Source organism: Cervus elaphus, chromosome X, assembly GCF_910594005.1.
Source record: "Cervus elaphus chromosome X, mCerEla1.1, whole genome shotgun sequence".
Taxonomy (NCBI): domain Eukaryota; kingdom Metazoa; phylum Chordata; class Mammalia; order Artiodactyla; family Cervidae; genus Cervus; species Cervus elaphus.
The window spans coordinates 178,438,918-178,455,312 of NC_057848.1; the positions used below are offsets into that span (position 1 = coordinate 178,438,918).

The 16,395-nt window shown below is 49.8% G+C and overlaps 1 protein-coding gene across 4 annotated transcripts in view; it reads left to right on the forward strand.

Annotated features, from left to right (window-relative positions):
• Positions 1-9,947, forward strand: part of LOC122689345 (arylsulfatase D-like) — a 20,806-nt gene extending 10,859 nt beyond the window's left edge. For 3 of the 4 annotated variants that reach the window (XM_043895700.1, XM_043895699.1, XM_043895702.1), the window contains exons 5-10: positions 1,493-1,916; positions 3,117-3,253; positions 3,931-4,065; positions 4,751-4,913; positions 6,838-6,959; positions 8,943-9,947. In XM_043895700.1, the coding sequence (XP_043751635.1) occupies positions 1,493-1,916; positions 3,117-3,253; positions 3,931-4,065; positions 4,751-4,913; positions 6,838-6,959; positions 8,943-9,307 (1,346 nt within the window). In that variant the 3' untranslated portion in view covers positions 9,308-9,947. Of the gene's footprint in view, positions 1-1,492; positions 1,917-3,116; positions 3,254-3,930; positions 4,066-4,750; positions 4,914-5,252; positions 5,483-6,837; positions 6,960-8,942 lie in introns of those variants that run through there. The other variant, XM_043895703.1, reaches the window with a different exon arrangement.
• Positions 9,948-16,395: the final 6,448 nt, after the last annotated feature.

Consider the following 16,395-nt stretch of genomic DNA (forward strand, 5'->3'; position numbering starts at 1 on the left):
TCATGTCTCTTGAATGGTTCACCATGTTGAAACTGAAGAGTCTTTTTTTTTTTTTTGACCCAGTAATTTTCTTTTCTTTTAACAATATTCATTCTTATTTTTTTTTCTAGACTTTTTTTTTTGAGGATAGGTGTTTTACAATGTTGTCTTGGTCTCTGCTTTACAATGAAATCAATCAGCCATGAAGAATGCTTCCTCTTGAGCCTCCTGCTCACCCCCCGCATCCACCCCACTAGGTCATTGCAGAGCCCCGAGCTGAGCCCCCTGTGCTATAGAGCAGCTTCCCACTAGCTGTCTGTTTTACACGTGGTCGTGTATGGATGTCAGTGCTGCTGTCTCAGTTCGTCCCACCCTCTCCTTCCCCTCCTGTGTCCACACCCTCCTCTTGATTCCTGCCCAGTGAATAGGTTCACCTGTTCCCTCTTTCTAAATTCCAAACATACCCATTAACATACCGTACTTGTTTTTCTCTTTCTGACTTAACTTCACTCTGTATAGCAGGTTCTAGGTTAATTCACCCTCACTACCAGTCACTCAAATTCATTCTTTTTTACGGCTGAGTAATATTTCATTGTATATATGTACCACATCTGTATCCATTCATCTGTCAGTGGACATTTAGGTTGTTTTTATGTCTTGGCTATTGTAAATAGTGCTGTAGTGAACATTGGAGTGCATGAGTCTTTTACAATTATGGTTTTCTCAGGGAGTCCTTGTAACTTTAAAATATTTCTCCATTGGCCTCTTTGCTAGAGGAATCTATCTTTTCCTCACGGCACTGGTCAGAATCTTCTAGACATTATATTGGTTTAAATGTCCACACTTCATCTCAAAACTCAGTGTTAAAACATCAGATGGTGGAAAGCTTTGGAGGTGGCATTCTTCTGTATGGTTTTTATTCTCCACAGTCTTCACTGTAGCCTGCTGTTTTTGTTTCCTTAAATGTAAAAGGGCAGATTCCTGGGTTGGGAACCAGGACAGAGTCTTACAGGTTCTGAAGATAGCTGGTGAGTCGTGGGGAGACCACGGGAACAAGTGTCACTTCTCCACGTGGAATTTTGGGCAGCTGTAGCCCTCCAGGCTCCTCTGTCCATGGGGTTCTCCAGGCAAGAATACTGGAGTGAGTTGCCTTCTCCTATTCCAGGAGATTTCCCAAATCCAAGGATTGAACCCGCATCTCTTGTGTCTCCTGCATTGGCAGGCAGATTCTTTACCACTGAGACACCTAGGAAGCTCCTATTGCTTTTTGTGTGTTGGTGTTCAGTTGCTCAGTTGCATCCGACTACTTGCGACCCCATGGCCTGCAGCATGCCAGGCTTCCCTATCCTTCACCATCTCCCGGAGTTTGCTCAAACTCATGACCACTGAGTCGGTGATGAACCTCCAAATTACCCTCAGAAGGTAATTTCAGGCTTAGTCCCTTAGGCATACGCTGTTTTTTTATGTTTCATCTTTTTTTTTTTTTTTTTTAAGTTCTTGCTTCTGTCTTCAGGAAAATGGCATCAGGGTGTAAACTGTGCCTCGCGCACCGACCACTGCCATCACCCTCTGCACCACGGCTTTGACTATTTCTACGGCATGCCCTTCACGCTGGTCAACGACTGCCACCCAGACAGGCCCCCGGAAGTGGACGCGGGCTTGAGGGCCAGGCTGTGGCTTTACACCCAGATCATGGCCCTGGGCGTGTTGACCATCGTGGCCGGCAAAGCCTGCAGGCTGATCTCCGTTTCCTGGAAACTAGTCTTGAGTGTGGCCACCCTGGTCCTGCTGTTTTTCACGTCCTGGTACGCCAGCTTTGGCTTCGTCCGCCACTGGAACTGCATCCTGATGAGAAACCACGAAGTCACTGAGCAGCCCATGGTTTTGGAAAGAGCTTCGAGCCTCGTGCTTGAGGAAGCCGTTTCCTTTATTGCAAGGTAATGGCGCCGTCCCCTTGGAAATCAGAGGTGAGTTCTCGCTGCATCTGAGTCTCTTTACCACCGGTGGGAATCTGCCAGCTCTACGAGCAGGCATGTGTGTGTATGTGTCTTAGTCACTCAGTCGTGTCCAACTCTGTTCCCTGTGGACTGTGGCCCACCAGGCTCCTCTGTTCATGGGATTCTCCAGGCAAGAAGACTGGAGTGAGTTGAAATGAGCAGGTGGATTTGAAGACTTCAGCAGTTACACATGGATTGGTTTTCAAAACTCTAGTCTCTTCTTTCTTTTTTTTGGCTCTGTTTTGTTTTAGTTAATATAAACGTTCTCTGTGTGCATGCTCAGTCGCTCGGTTGTGTCCGACTCTTGGCGACCCCCGTGGTCTGTGGCCCTCCAGGATCCTCTGTCCATGGGATTCTCCAGGCAAGCATACTGGAGTGGGTTGCCATTCGCTTCTCCAGGGGGATCTTCCAAACCCAGGGATATGAACCCAGGTCTCTTGTATTGGTAAGCTGATTGTGGTAACACTAGCAACACCTGGGAAGCCCCTGTGTATTTGACTGAAGGAGATGAAATCAGGACAGTGAACAAATATCTGGACCTTTATGTTCACTGCGGCAGTGTTCACAACAGCCAAGACGTGGAAACAGCCTAAGTGTCTTACTGATGGATGAAAGGATAAAGAAAATATATATATATATACACACGTGCTCGTGTTCTTTGCAACCCCATGGACTGTAGCCCGCCAGACTCCTCTGTCCACGGGATTCTGCAGGCAAGAATGCTGGAGTGGGTTGCCATGTCCTCCTCAAGGGGATCTTCCTGACCCAAGGATCGAACCTGGGTCCCCTGCACTGGCAGCTGGATTCTTTACCACTGAGCCACTTGGGATGTCTAGAATACTGCACAGCAACTTAAAAGAGGAAGGGGGCTGTGTGTGCTGATACGGAAATGTCGCTGACATGACCCTCTGGGGCGTTCCTGGGACAGACCCCGACCCCTGTCCTCTGCCCCAGCTCCTGTCTGAAGTACGTAGATTATAGTATCTGATGCAGACTTCTTCAGTTGTTTTACAGATGCTAAAACCCCCAGCAAACGGAACATGTTAACTACTTGATGCCCATGAGCCTTCAGTCTCTACTTTCAAGTCCTGGATCAAAGAGATGCTCTTATAACCGAAGGATGTCCTCTCCTCTTTCCAGAAATAAGCGTGGTCCATTCCTGCTCTTCGTGTCTCTGCTGCATGTCCATATCCCCCTGGTGACCACAGAAAGGTTCCTTGGGAAAAGTCATCACGGCTTGTATGGTGACAACGTGGAGGAGATGGACTGGCTGGTGGGTAAGTCAGCCCACGGCCAGGCTTCATTAGTTCCCGGCCTTCCCTTGATGGCGGGTGACAGGTGGGGGACCTCCCCAGGAGCCAGCCTTCAGTAAAGAATCAAAGACATAGAGGACGATTCTCCCATATCATCCACAGACTCCTTCTGCCTTTCCGATTCCTTTTGTCTACTTTTGCACAACGGCGTCCTTCTAAAGCCTGTGATTGAACGCTGTCACGCCAGGACTTCCCTGGTGGTCCAGTGGTGATGACTTCACCTTCCAACTCAGCGGGTGTGGGTTCAGTCCCTGAATGGGGAATTAAGATCACACATGCCTCGTGGCCAAAAAACCAAACATGAAACAGAAACCATATTGTAGTACATTCAATAAAGAGCTTAAAAATTAAGTTTTAGTCGCTCAGTCGTGTCTGACTCTTTGCGACCCCATGGACTTCACAGTCCGTCAGGTTCCTCTGTCCATGGGATTCTCTAGTCAAGAATATTGGAGTGGGTTACCATGCCCTCCTCCAGGGGATCTTCCCAACCCAGGGATCGAAACTGCGTCGCCTGCATTGGCAGGCGGGTGGGTTCTTTTACCACTGAGCCACCTGGGAAACCCTCAGAAAGGAGACATCGTGTTGAATTCTCAGATGCTGTTTCATTTACGTTGCCCTGAAATGCTCCGTCTTTCCCAAAGGGGAGATTCTGAATGCCGTTGAAGAACACGGTCTGAAAAACACGACTCTTACGTACTTCACCTCTGATCACGGAGGACACTTGGAGGCGAGAGACGGACACGTCCAGCTGGGCGGGTGGAATGGAATATACAGAGGTAAGGCCCGCGGGCATTGAGGTTCCAGGGTAAAATCTCTTTACATTGGTACTTTTAAATATCTGACATGAGGGACTTCCCTGGTGGTCCACTGGTTAAGACTCTGCACTTCCATTGCAGGAGGCACGGGTTCGATCCCTGGTCAGGGAACTCAAATCCCACATGCCTTTCAGCATGGCCAAAAAAACTTTTAGAAATAAAATGAATAAAATAAAATTTGATACAGTCCATCTGAATTATTCTGGAGAAGGAAATGGCAACCCACTCCAGTGTTCTCGTCTGGAGAATCCCATGGACAGAGGAGCCTCGTGGGCTACAGTTTGTGCGTGCGTGCTAAGTTGCTTCAGTTGTGTCTGACTCTCTGAGACCCCCATGGACTGTAGCCCACCAGGCTCCTCTGTCCATGGGATGCTCCAGGCAAGAATACTGGAGCGGGTTGCCTTGCCGTCCTCCAGGGGATCTTCCCCACCCAGGGATCAAACCAATGTCTCTTACATCTCCTGCATTGGCAGGTGGGTGCTTTACCACTAGCGCCCGTGGGCTACAGTGATGGGGGGGGGGCAAAGAGTCGGATACCACGGAGTGACTGAGCGCACAGACTGGATACAGACACACCCAGCTACATCCGGGTGTGTGCCTAGGCTGGAGCATCTCCTGAGAATGCAATGGCGTCCTTCCCTTCCAGGTGGCAAAGGCATGGCCGGCTGGGAAGGCGGGATCCGGGTCCCGGGGATATTCCGGTGGCCCGGCGTCCTGCCGGCCGGCCGCGTGGTCCAAGAGCCCACCAGCCTGATGGACGTCTTCCCCACTGTGGTCCAGCTGGCGGGCGGCCAGGTGCCCCAGGACAGGTACACCTCCCTGCGTCCTGAGAGAGACCCTTCCCTCGTCCATATTTTAGGGGAAAACAGTCTACAATAGGAGAACGTTTAAAACAGTCTCCCATGTAGGGGACAGGCTGATGTGAAATGACCACACCCCGGAAAACAAGGCTAAAGGAACTATTGGGTCCAGTGACTTGTTTTGATTTTTTTTTGGCAAAAGTTTACATTTTGGCATCACAATCCAGAGATCCGGTTGTCAGAATGCGACATCTGCTATTAATCTTCTGAAATGCAGTCTTGCCCACGTGTTGGTGCGGCTATGAGAATTTAAATTTTTTTTTTTAAGTTTTTTTTTTTTATTTTTAGGCTGTGCCACACAGAATGTGGGATCTTAGTTCCCGGACCAGGGATCAAACCTGTGTCCCCCCCTGCACTGCAAGTGTTCAGAGTCTTAACCTTGCTGGACAACCAGGGAAGTTCCTTGAAAATATGATTTAAAAATGATTATGTACCTCGATACACACCCAAAAAGCCCCTCTCATACATGAGAGAAAATAGAAGTAAATATTTTTTTTTCTTATAAGTAAATATTTTGATATAAGATTGGATTTTACTTCATTTAGGATAATCAAAAAGGGACTTGCCTAGAGCTCCAGTGGTTAGGAATCCGCGTTTCCACTCACAGAGGGTATAGGTTCGATCCCTGCTTGGAGAACAAGGATTCTACCGGTCACCTCCTCCCCCCCCAAAAAAAACCTGAAAAAAGATAACCAATAAATATTTGTGTATGATGGATAATAATATAAGGTACTTTATCCCCTAGTTCTTACTGCCCCCCTAAAAAAGCCATCTTATTAACTTTTTAGTTTAGTAGTATTTGTAGTTCAGCAGATTTCTCTGGAGAGAGCGAGCCAACATACATATGCATGTGTTTGTGTGTGTGTGTGTGTGTGTGTGTGTGTGTGTGAAGTAGTAAGGGCTCTTGCTAGTGGCTCTGATGGTAAGGAGTGCCTGTCTGCAATGCAGGAGACCCAGGTTCGATCTCTGGGTTGGGAAGATCCCCTAGAGGAGGACATGGCAACCCACTCCAGTATTCTTGCCTGGAGAATCCCATGGACAGAGGACACTGGCGGGCTTCAGTCCATGGGGTCGTAATAAGACATTTATCATAAGGAATTGGCTCATGCAGTGGTAGAGACTGGAGAATTAAAATTTGATGTTGGGAAGGCTGCAAGGTGCAAACTCAGGAGAATTTCTGTATCATTGTGTTGAGGGAGAGTTTTCTCTTCTCCAGCAAACCTCAGATTTGTTTTTGACAGCCTTCAACTGATTGGACCAGGCTCACCCTCCTAAACCCAGGGCGATCTGCTTCACTCAAAGCCTTGCTGACTGTAGATGTTCACCTCACCTACTATATATAAAACAGATAACCAACAAGGCCTGGCTGTACTGCACAGGGAACTCTGCTCAATGCTCTGTAATCACCTAAATAGGAAAAGAATTTGAAAAAGAATACATGCATGCCTTACGTATCACTGATTCACTTTGCCGTATACCTGAAACTATCGCTTGCAATGTTGTTCATCAACTATACTCCACTAGAAAATAAAAATTCAAAAATACATACATAAAATGAAAAATATAAGTAAAAGGTTTCTGTTCCCCTAGACTTCAGCCTAGGGGCACGGGCAGCCCAGCTGGAATTTAAGAAGACTTGGTGTTAATATCTGCAGTCAGCGTGGTGTGTGTTGTTGTGTCTGGGTGTGTGTGCGTGTCTTCTATTTATGACGTGCTACGTGCAGTCTGGGCAGCCTCGGGGAGACGGGGCGTGTCTGATCCACTGTGTGTTATCTGGGGTCCTGGCAGCCTTGGGGTTTCGAAGGTCCCAGGTCCACAATGCTGCCCGCACAACCCCAGTCTCAGTCCCTCCTGTGGTCTCTTCCCTGATCAGGGTGATTGACGGCCGGAGCCTGCTGCCCCTGCTGCGGGGAGACGCTGAGCACTCGGCTCACGAGTTCCTGTTTCATTACTGCGGGCAGTATCTCCACGCCGCCCGCTGGCACGAGAAGGACAGTGAGTGCACGCCTCCCCACGCCTCGGCGGGTGCTGGTCTTAGTCAGGGTCCTCCAGAGAGATGGAACCCAGAGGATGTGTGGGTGCCCGGGTGGATGGGCAGGTGGATGGATAGATGATGGATGGATGGATTCACAGTGGATGGATGGATGGATGGATAGACTGATGGATGAATGGGTGGATAGAGAGATGGGTAGATAGATAGATGCATAGGTGAATGAATGGATGGATGATGATGGATGGATGGGTTGATGGATCATGGATGGATGAATACATAGATGATGGCTGGATAGATTGATGGATGGGTGGGTGGATAGATGAATGGATATGTTGATGATGGGTGGATGGATGGATGATGGATGGATGGAGAGATAGATGGATGAATGGGTGAATAAATAGATGGGTAGATAGATGGATAGACTGATGGATGGGTGGATGGATGATGGGTGGATGGATGGATGGATAGATAGACTGATGGATAAATGGGTGGATGGATAGATGGGTGGGTGGATGAATGGTTGATGGTTAATGGGTGGATGGATGAATACATAGATGATGGATGGATGGATTGATGGATGGGTGGGTGGATAGATGAATGGATATGTTGATGATGGATAGACAGATGGGTATATTGATGAATGGATGGATGGATGATGGATGGACAGATTGATGGATGGGTGGGTGAATAGATGAATAGATATGTAGATGATGGCTGGATGGATGCATGGATAGATTGATGGGTGGATGGATGATGGACGGATGTGTGGATGGGTACATGGATGAGTGGATGGGCAGATTAGTAGATGAATGGGTGGATGGATGGATGATGGAGGGATGGATAGATGAATGGATATGTAGATGATGGATGGATGGATTGATGGGTGTATGGATGGTGGGTGGATGGATGGATAGATAGACTGATGGATGAATGGGTAGATAGATGGGTGGGTGGGTGGATGGGTGGATGATGGATGGATGAATTGATACATAGATGATGAATGGATGGATGGATGATCAATGGATGGATGGGTTGATGGATGATGCATGGATGTGTAGAGAGATGGATAAGGGATGGATGCATGGATACACAGATGATGGATGGATAGTTGGGTAGATGGATGGATGGATGGATGGATAGACTGATGGATGAATGGGTAGATAGATGGGTGGAAGGATGGATGGATAGGTGGGTGGATAGATGAATGGATATGTAGATGATGGATGGATGCATGGATCTGTCGATGGGTAGATGGATGAGTGGACAGATTAATAGATGAATGGGTGGATGGATGGATGCGTAGAGGGATGGATAAGGGATGGATACATGGATGATGGATGGATATAGGTGGGTGGATGGATGGATGGATGGATGGATGGATGGATGGATGGATGGTGGTTGGTAAATAGATATGTAATAGATGAAAAGGATGATGTGATAGGTGGATAGAGAAATAGATATACACAGATAATAGATGAATAGAGTGAATGAGTGTGAGTGAAGTCACTCAGTCGTGTCCGACTCTTTGAGACCCCATGGACTATAGCCTACCAGGTTCCTCCATCCATGGGATTTTCCAGGCAAGAGTACTGGAGTGGGTTGCCATTGCCTTCTCCAGTAGATGAATAGGTAGATAATAAATAGTTTAGATACATATACAGGGACTTCCCTGTAGCTCAGATGGTAAAGAACCTGCCCGGCAGTGTAGGAGACCTGGGTTCAATTCCTGGGTCGGGAAGATCCCCTGGGGGAGGACATGGCAACCCACTCCAGTATCCTTGCCTGGAGAATCCCATGGACGGAGGAGCCTGGCGGGGTCACAAAGAGTCAGACACAGCTACATATAGAGGACACAGCTGCATATAGAGGAAAAGATACAGATAGATGACAGATGGCTGACAGCTGACACACAAGACAGAAAGGTGAGGGAGGAGAGAGCCAGGTGTCCGCACAGCTGATGGGGGACCGTCTCCGTTTGCCCGTAGGTGGAAGGCTCTGGAAGGTCCATTACACCACGCCCCTCTTCCACCCCGAGGGCGCGGGGGCCTGCCACGGCCGCGGCGTGTGCCCCTGCTCGGGGTCCGGCGTGACCCACCACGACCCGCCCCTGCTCTTCGACCTGTCCAGGGACCCGTCCGAGGCCCGGCCCGTGTCCCCCGACGCCGGGCCCCTGTACCGCGAGGCGGTGGCCCGCGTGGGCCGGGCGGTCCGGGAGCACCGCGGGTCCGTGAGCCCGGCGCCTGCGCAGTTCTCCTTCCGCCATGTGGCCTGGAAGCCGTGGCTGCAGCCCTGCTGCGGGATCTTCCCGTTCTGCGCGTGCTCCCGGGACGTGGACCCCGGGGAGACCTGACCTCGCTGCTCCCAAGGTCACGGCACGGGGTGGGCGAGGAGGCAGGGAAAACGGGACCCCTGTGTGCTGTCCGGGACGGAAAACTGGAGCAGCCGCTTGGGGCAGCAGGCTGGAGGGTCCTCCAACCACCAAAAAATGGAACTGCCCTAGGATGCAGCAATCCCAGCCCTGCGTGCGCGCGTGTGCGTGTGTGAGAGAGAGTCTCTCGGTCGTGTCCAACTCTATACGACCGCATGGACTGCAGCCCTCCAGGCTCCTCTGTCCATGGGATTCTCTACCCAATAATACTGTAATGGGTCGCCATTTCCTCCTCCAGGGGATCTTCCTGACCCAGGGATCGAACTGGAGTTTCCTGCATTGCAGGCAGAGTCTTTACAACTGAGCCCCCAGGGAAGCCCTGAGTATTTGTCTGCAGGAGATGAAATCAGGATATTGAAGACTTATTTGCACCTCTGTGTTCACAGCAGTGCCAATCACAATAGCCAAGACAAGGTAACAACCCAAGTGTGTTATGGAGATGGATGAATGAATACAGAAAATACATGTGCACACACATAGTCATGCTCTTTGTGACCCCATGGACTGTAGCCCACCAGGCTCTTTTGTCCATGGGATTCTCCAGCTAAGAATACTGGAGTGGGTTGCCATTTCCTTTTCCAGGGAATCGTCCCGACCCAGGGATCAAACCTGGGTGTCCTACGTTGGCAGGCAAGTTCTTTACCAGTGAGTCACCAAGGAAACCCATACACACACACACACACACACACACACACACACACGAATATTACTTGGCCATAAAAAAGAAATCTTGTCACTTGCAGCAGCGGGCTTCCCTGGCTCTGCCTGCAATGTGGGAGAGCTGAGTTCAGTCCCTGGGTGGGGAAGACCCCCTGGAGGAGGGCATGGCAACCCACTCCAGTATCCTTGCCTGGAGAATCCCACGGACAGAGGAGACTGGCGGGCTACAGTCCACGGGGTCGCAAAGAGTCAGACACGACTGAGCGACTGAGCAGACAGCAGGTGAACCTTGAAGGCATTATTATGCTAAGTGTAATAAGTCGGGCAGAGAAAGACAACTATCTTATGTTCTCACATCTGTGTGGAATTGAAAACAATAAAGTTACAGATGCAGAGAGCAGACTGCTGTGTGTCACAGACTGGGGAGGGGCTGGTGATGGGGAGACACTGGACATACATCCAAGTATAACATGGATAAGTACTTCCTTGTTGGAAACCTCCAAACTTTTCATGCCACCTATAAAGCCAACGATTCAAACAGGAATGCTTCTAATTTAGAGGTTCCGCTTGGCTTCCTTGAACATTTTTTTTTTTTTAAGATTTTTTTTTTTTAACGTGGACCATTTTTTTAAGGTCTTTATTGAATTTGTTCCGGTACTGCTTCTGTTTTATGTTTTGGTTGTTTGACCCCGAGGCAAGTGACAATCTTAGCTCCCCAACCAGCGATCTTAACCACTGCACCACCAGGAACTCCTGTATTTCTTAAAAAACAAAAACAGTTTTTTAGGTTTATGCATTTTCACCTTATTTGGGTCTTTTTCTTCTTTTCCTCCGTTACAACTTTCTGACGCACTCCTCGTGAATGGCATTCATTTTGAGTCAGACCTTTTAAATGTTACGCATTTCCGTGGTAATTGGTCGTAAAACTGATTCTGAGAAGAAGCAAGCGTTTTCTCAGCAGATGGGTGCCTGGAGAGAAAGCGGGGAAAGACCCCCCCCAGGAGAAGGGGGCTTCCCCTGCAGACCCCAAGTGCAAAGAAAACAGCCTCGAGCCCCAGGAGTGGGGAAAGCTGGGAGGCGTCACCCGGGACTTGGGGCACGGAGCTGATGCACGGCTGAACTGAACAAACTCGATCTTTGTCTCCCGGGCGCCTGTAAGTCTGGTCTTTTAACTCTGGGCAGGGGGATTTACTAGGGTCAGGTCAAAGTTCACGAGTGTCCCGGAGGACCCCAGAGTCTGCTTCTTAAGAGTTTCCATGGTTAACAACTGGCCCAACCGGTTAGGCAGGCCCGGCACCGACGAGGGACTTAGGGAGGCGTGGCCGGCCCCTCCCCTCCGGCGTCTGAGTGTGTGTGTGTACACCTCCGGTGGTAACAGGCATATGTGTGTATTCAGTTCAGTTCAGTCGCTCAGCCGTGTCCCACTCTCTGTGACCCCATGGACTGCAGCCCGCCAGGCCTCCCTGCCCATCATCAACTCCCGGAGCTTACTCAAACTCCTGTTCATCGAGTCGGTGATGCCATCCAACCACCTCATCCTCTGTCACCCCCTTCTCCTCCTGCCCTCAATCTTTCCCAGCATCAGGGTCTTTTCAAATGAGTCAGTTCTATATATAAGCACACAGCAGAGGAATTCCGAGAGGTCTCTATCAACATGCATCTTTCTTCTCAGCACTGTTTGTGGAAAAGGCCGTCCTTTCTCTGTGGCCGTGCCTCTCTGCACTTGGGCGGACCCTTGCCTTCATGTGTGGGGAACAGTGATGTCGGAGGTGGATGGTCTCCGGGTTAGACATGTACGACTGGCCTCCTGGGGTGCATTTCGTGGGGCCCGGAAGACGTGGGCTTCAGGCCGGAAGCTTAAAACCAGCGTGCTGTGTGCATTTCCCGAGACAAGGAGATAGGCTGGGCTCCAGTGGAGGGATGTATCGTCGGCGTCAGAAACAGGGTAACTCAGCAGCGTTTGTCTCTGGTCAGCATCTCAGGGGAAGAGTCAAGGCAAGGGCACAGAGCCACAAAACCCCGTGTGACTGAGGGCTTGAGGGATCTCCGTTCGCCCCTCCTTGGGGACAAGCGAAACGCTACGCGTGCTCTCCTTGAGGAGGGTCCACAGTCAGCGGGTCACGCCAGACCATAATGAGTCTTGCTGCTCCCAGAAGCCTTCACTTCGAGATCCATCTTGCCCGAGGGGTGCGTGTGCACACCCCAGGGGCGGGTCCCGGGGTAGGTCAGGTGTGGGAAAAGAAACCAGGTAATGGACCTGAAGGAAGACAAAGACCCGCAAGAGCTGCCTTCTATAAATATCTTAACCGCCTCCGGACTGGGCTCCTCTCTGGGAGGGGGGAACGCCCACACCCTCTGTCTCCCCTTAAGCCTGTCTCTCTTGCTTCTGTGGTAACTAAAGGAACCATTTCTCTCTCTGCTTCCTCACTGGTTAATGCTGTGTTTCTAATAAAAAATTTTATACCTGCGTTTACAGTTTCTGCCTCTGAGATAAACGCATTTTTCACTGGGGTCAAAGTTCTAGAGAGAAATAGCTTCTAGCCTCGTAGCCTTTGCAGGAGTGTTGGCTGGGATTCCTGGTTCTCATCCAGGATGCCCATCCGTGGGCAGGGAATTAAGATCTGGCTTGCCTGGGGTGCGTGCTCAGTCACTTCAGTCATGTCTGACTCTCTGCGACCCCATGGACTGCAGCCCGCCAGGCTCCTCAGTCCATGGGGATTCTCCAGGCAAGAAGACTGGAGTGGTTGCCATGCCCTCCTCCTTGCGATCTTCCTGACCCCGGGGTCAAACCCAAGTCTCAGGCAGCTCCTGCGTTGTAGGTGGATTCTTTACCGCTGACCCACCGGGGAAGCCCACTGCTGCCTTGATGAGATCAATTATAGAAGCCCATGCTCAGGGTGTTGAAAATTAAATGATCAGGACATCACACACTTAAGTCTGCAATACTGGGAGTTTTCTGTACTGGTCTCTGACTGCTTCTGAAGCCTGGAAAGTCTATAAAAAGGTTTCCTGGAGGAGGACATGGTCTTGATGAAAAGCTGAGATCTAGACAGGCTTACAGAGAGTGGGTGTATTAGTTTCCTGGACTGATAACAACAAATGACCACAAACCAGGGGACTTAAAACAACAGACATCCATCTTCCCCTGGTCCTGGAGACCAGACGTCTTGAGGTCAAGGGCCCCAGGGCTGAGTCCCTGCAGAGTCTCCAGGGGAGGGTCCTTCCCGCCTCTTCCAGCTTCTGGGGGCTCCAGGCGTCCGTCCCTGGGCTGGTGGCCGCCTCCCTCCCGTCTCTGCCTCCGTCTCCACGCGGCTTCTCCTCTGTGTCCCTGTCTCCTCTTCTGTCTTACCTAAGCACACCTTCTACAAGTCTTTGAAAACAAACTCCTCTTCTCTCTTACCTAAGCACACCTTCTACAAGTCTTTGAAAACAAACTCCTCTTCTCTCTTACCTAAGCACACCTTCTACAAGGCTTTGAAAACAAACCAGTACCAGGGTTTCTTCAAAATTTGTTTTCCTACCATTTTCTTTTTTCTGTCTCAGGCTGCCATGGTTATATTTTTACAAACGTCTTACAGAGACTCCTGGTTCCCTGAACAGTAAATAATCAAAAAATAGTTCTTGGATGAGTTAGTACATGAGTCATTCCAAGAACTGAAAAGAAAAGGTCGTGGGGGAGGGTGAAAATGTCCTTGAGAAATCACTTTAAAAGGGCACGTCTTTCAACATTTGCTACAAACCACCCAGCCAGAGAAATATTTGTGAGCCTTTGTTGATACCAAGGAGTGGCCTTCCAGAAATATTATTTGATATGACAAGCAGCAACAGGCTGTCAGAGTTATTAACTAGCCCCACCAGGAAATCTGTGCATGCATGTGGCAGACAGGAGTTCACGAGTTCAACCATGGTGGGGGACCTGCTGGAGAAAAAGATGTGTGACTTTTTTTTCTTTCTTCAATTAGCCTTATTTATTTTTTTTGGCTGTGCCCTGCAACATGGGGGATCTTAATTCCCCAACCAGACACTGAACCCACACCTCCCTTCAGCGGAAGAGAGGAGTCAACCAATGGACCACGGGGGAAGTTCCTTTTCCCCAGATTCAGAGAGGTGTCACTGACATACTCTGTGGTGTAAATTTACGGTTGCAACACAAAGATCTCAAATGTGTATAAATGGGTGGCGCTACTGGTAAGGAATCCACCTGCCAATTCAGGAGACGGTTCGATCCCTGGGTCAGAAACATCCCCTGGAGGAGGGCGCGGCAACCCACTCCAGTACTCTTGCCTGGAGAATCCCACGTCATGTCACCAAATGGTCACCGCCAAACGTTAGCTGACACCTCCATCGTTACCAGCTACCCTTTCTTTCTGGTGATGAGAAGTTTTTAAATCGGCTCTCTCAGCAACTCCTCAGTATGTAATCCTCTTATCATTCGCTTTGATCAGCGTGCTATACGTGAGATCACCTTGATCTGTGTTCTGAGTTCCATCCTCACCCACAGGCTGTGTCTCCGTGACACCAAGTCCCACCTTTGTCTCTACTATTAGCAATTTATTCTTGGGTCAGCCCACTGCTAGGTTTTCTTTTTTTTAAGGTAAAAAAATTTTATTTTTGGTGTGTCATTGCCTTACAACGTTGTGTTACTTTCTGCCGAACAGCAAAGTGAATCAGCTATACGAGGCCCTTGGGCTGCAGGGAGATCCCACCAGTCCATCCTAAAGGAAATCAACCCTGGGTATTCACGGGAAGGACTGATGCTGAAGCTGAAACTCCAGTCCTTTGGCCACCTGATGGGAAAAGCTGACTCACCGGAAAAGACCCTGATGCTGCGAAAGATTGAAGGCGGGAGGAGAAGGGGACGACAGAGGAGGAGATGGTTGGATGGCATCACCGACTCAACGGACATGAGTTGAAGCAAACTCCGGGAGATGGTGAAGGACAGGGAAGGCTGGAGTGCTGCGGTCCATGGGGTCACAAAGAGTCAGAGACGACCTCATGACTCAGCAAGAAACACATGTATCCCGTGTTTTGTTTTTTTTTGGATTTCCTTCCCATGTAGGTTACTATCAATTCTGAAAAACCCATTTGGTTATTTTAATTAATAGAAAGACAAATGAAGCCAGTCACATTCCTATCAATGGCATTCTGAAGACTCAGAACACATCCAGAAACCCAAGAAGGAGACCGCATTGCCATCCTAAAATTTTAATTGCAATGTGCTGGCCTTCATCCAGACATGAGGACAGACCTCATAATGTGGGAGAGAGGTCTGAGTTGAGCCTAGACTTGAAGCCAGTGAGCCGTCAGACCATTCATATGGAGGGTCCTCTTTGGAGAAGCTGGACTCCGATGTTCACCCTCCGGAGTTCTCTTCTCATGGACATAGAATCTGTCTTTTGGATCTTATAGTCCAACATCATGTTTCCCCAAAACAAACCCAAGGGATTACTCTGATGGGTGGCAACCCCCACTCCCACCCCCTCCCACCATCCCACCCACCCAAGGAGTTTGTCCCCGCGGCTCTTTCCTAGTAGCCCCTGAAGCATCATAGGTATGAAACCAACCAAGACGCCAGGTCATTCACCCACAGATAAAAAATAAAAGCCCCTCCATAGCATGCACCTCTCACAGCAAACGCCACAACAAACCCCAGAAGTCCATTCGGATCCCACGTGGATTTGAACAAAGCCGTGTCAACCTTCTTCCACATCCATGTGATGATTTTCGACAGTACGCGTTGTGTCTGACTCTTTGCAACCCCATGGACGGTAGCCCCCCAGGCTCCTCTGTCCACGGGGTTCTCCAGGCAAGAACATCGTAGTGGGTTGCCATTTCCTCCTCCCAGGGATATTCCTGACCCAGGGATCTAACCTGAGACCACCTGCATTGGCAGGCAGATCCTTTACCACTGAGGCACCTGGGGAAGCGATAAATAAACCACTCAAACATTTAAAACCTGCATCTTGTCTTTACTACGGTGACCCATGTCCAGCTTTGATTATCTTTGTGGTGGCCAGCATCTCCTCCTCCTTAGGACGGCAGCTGACATCTGGCTTTAATTATCCATGTGGTGGCCACCCACACGGACCCCCACGAGAGGGTCTGACACGCTGCCTTCATTCCCAGCACTAGGATGCTTCTGAAGTCAGGCTCTCTGGTGGAATCACGGCGTCCAGTGTCACAAAACGGAGGACTGGCCCCACACAGCTGAGCTGCAGCGGGGCTCACCGAGGACCGCGAGCGCGTGCTGTGAAGTGAGGTAGTGAGACCCAGCAGAGGGCAGCCCCGTGTCCTCAGGCCCGCACGGATTCGCCTCCAGAGAAACAGCCCGCCCGCATCCAGTCGCCGTG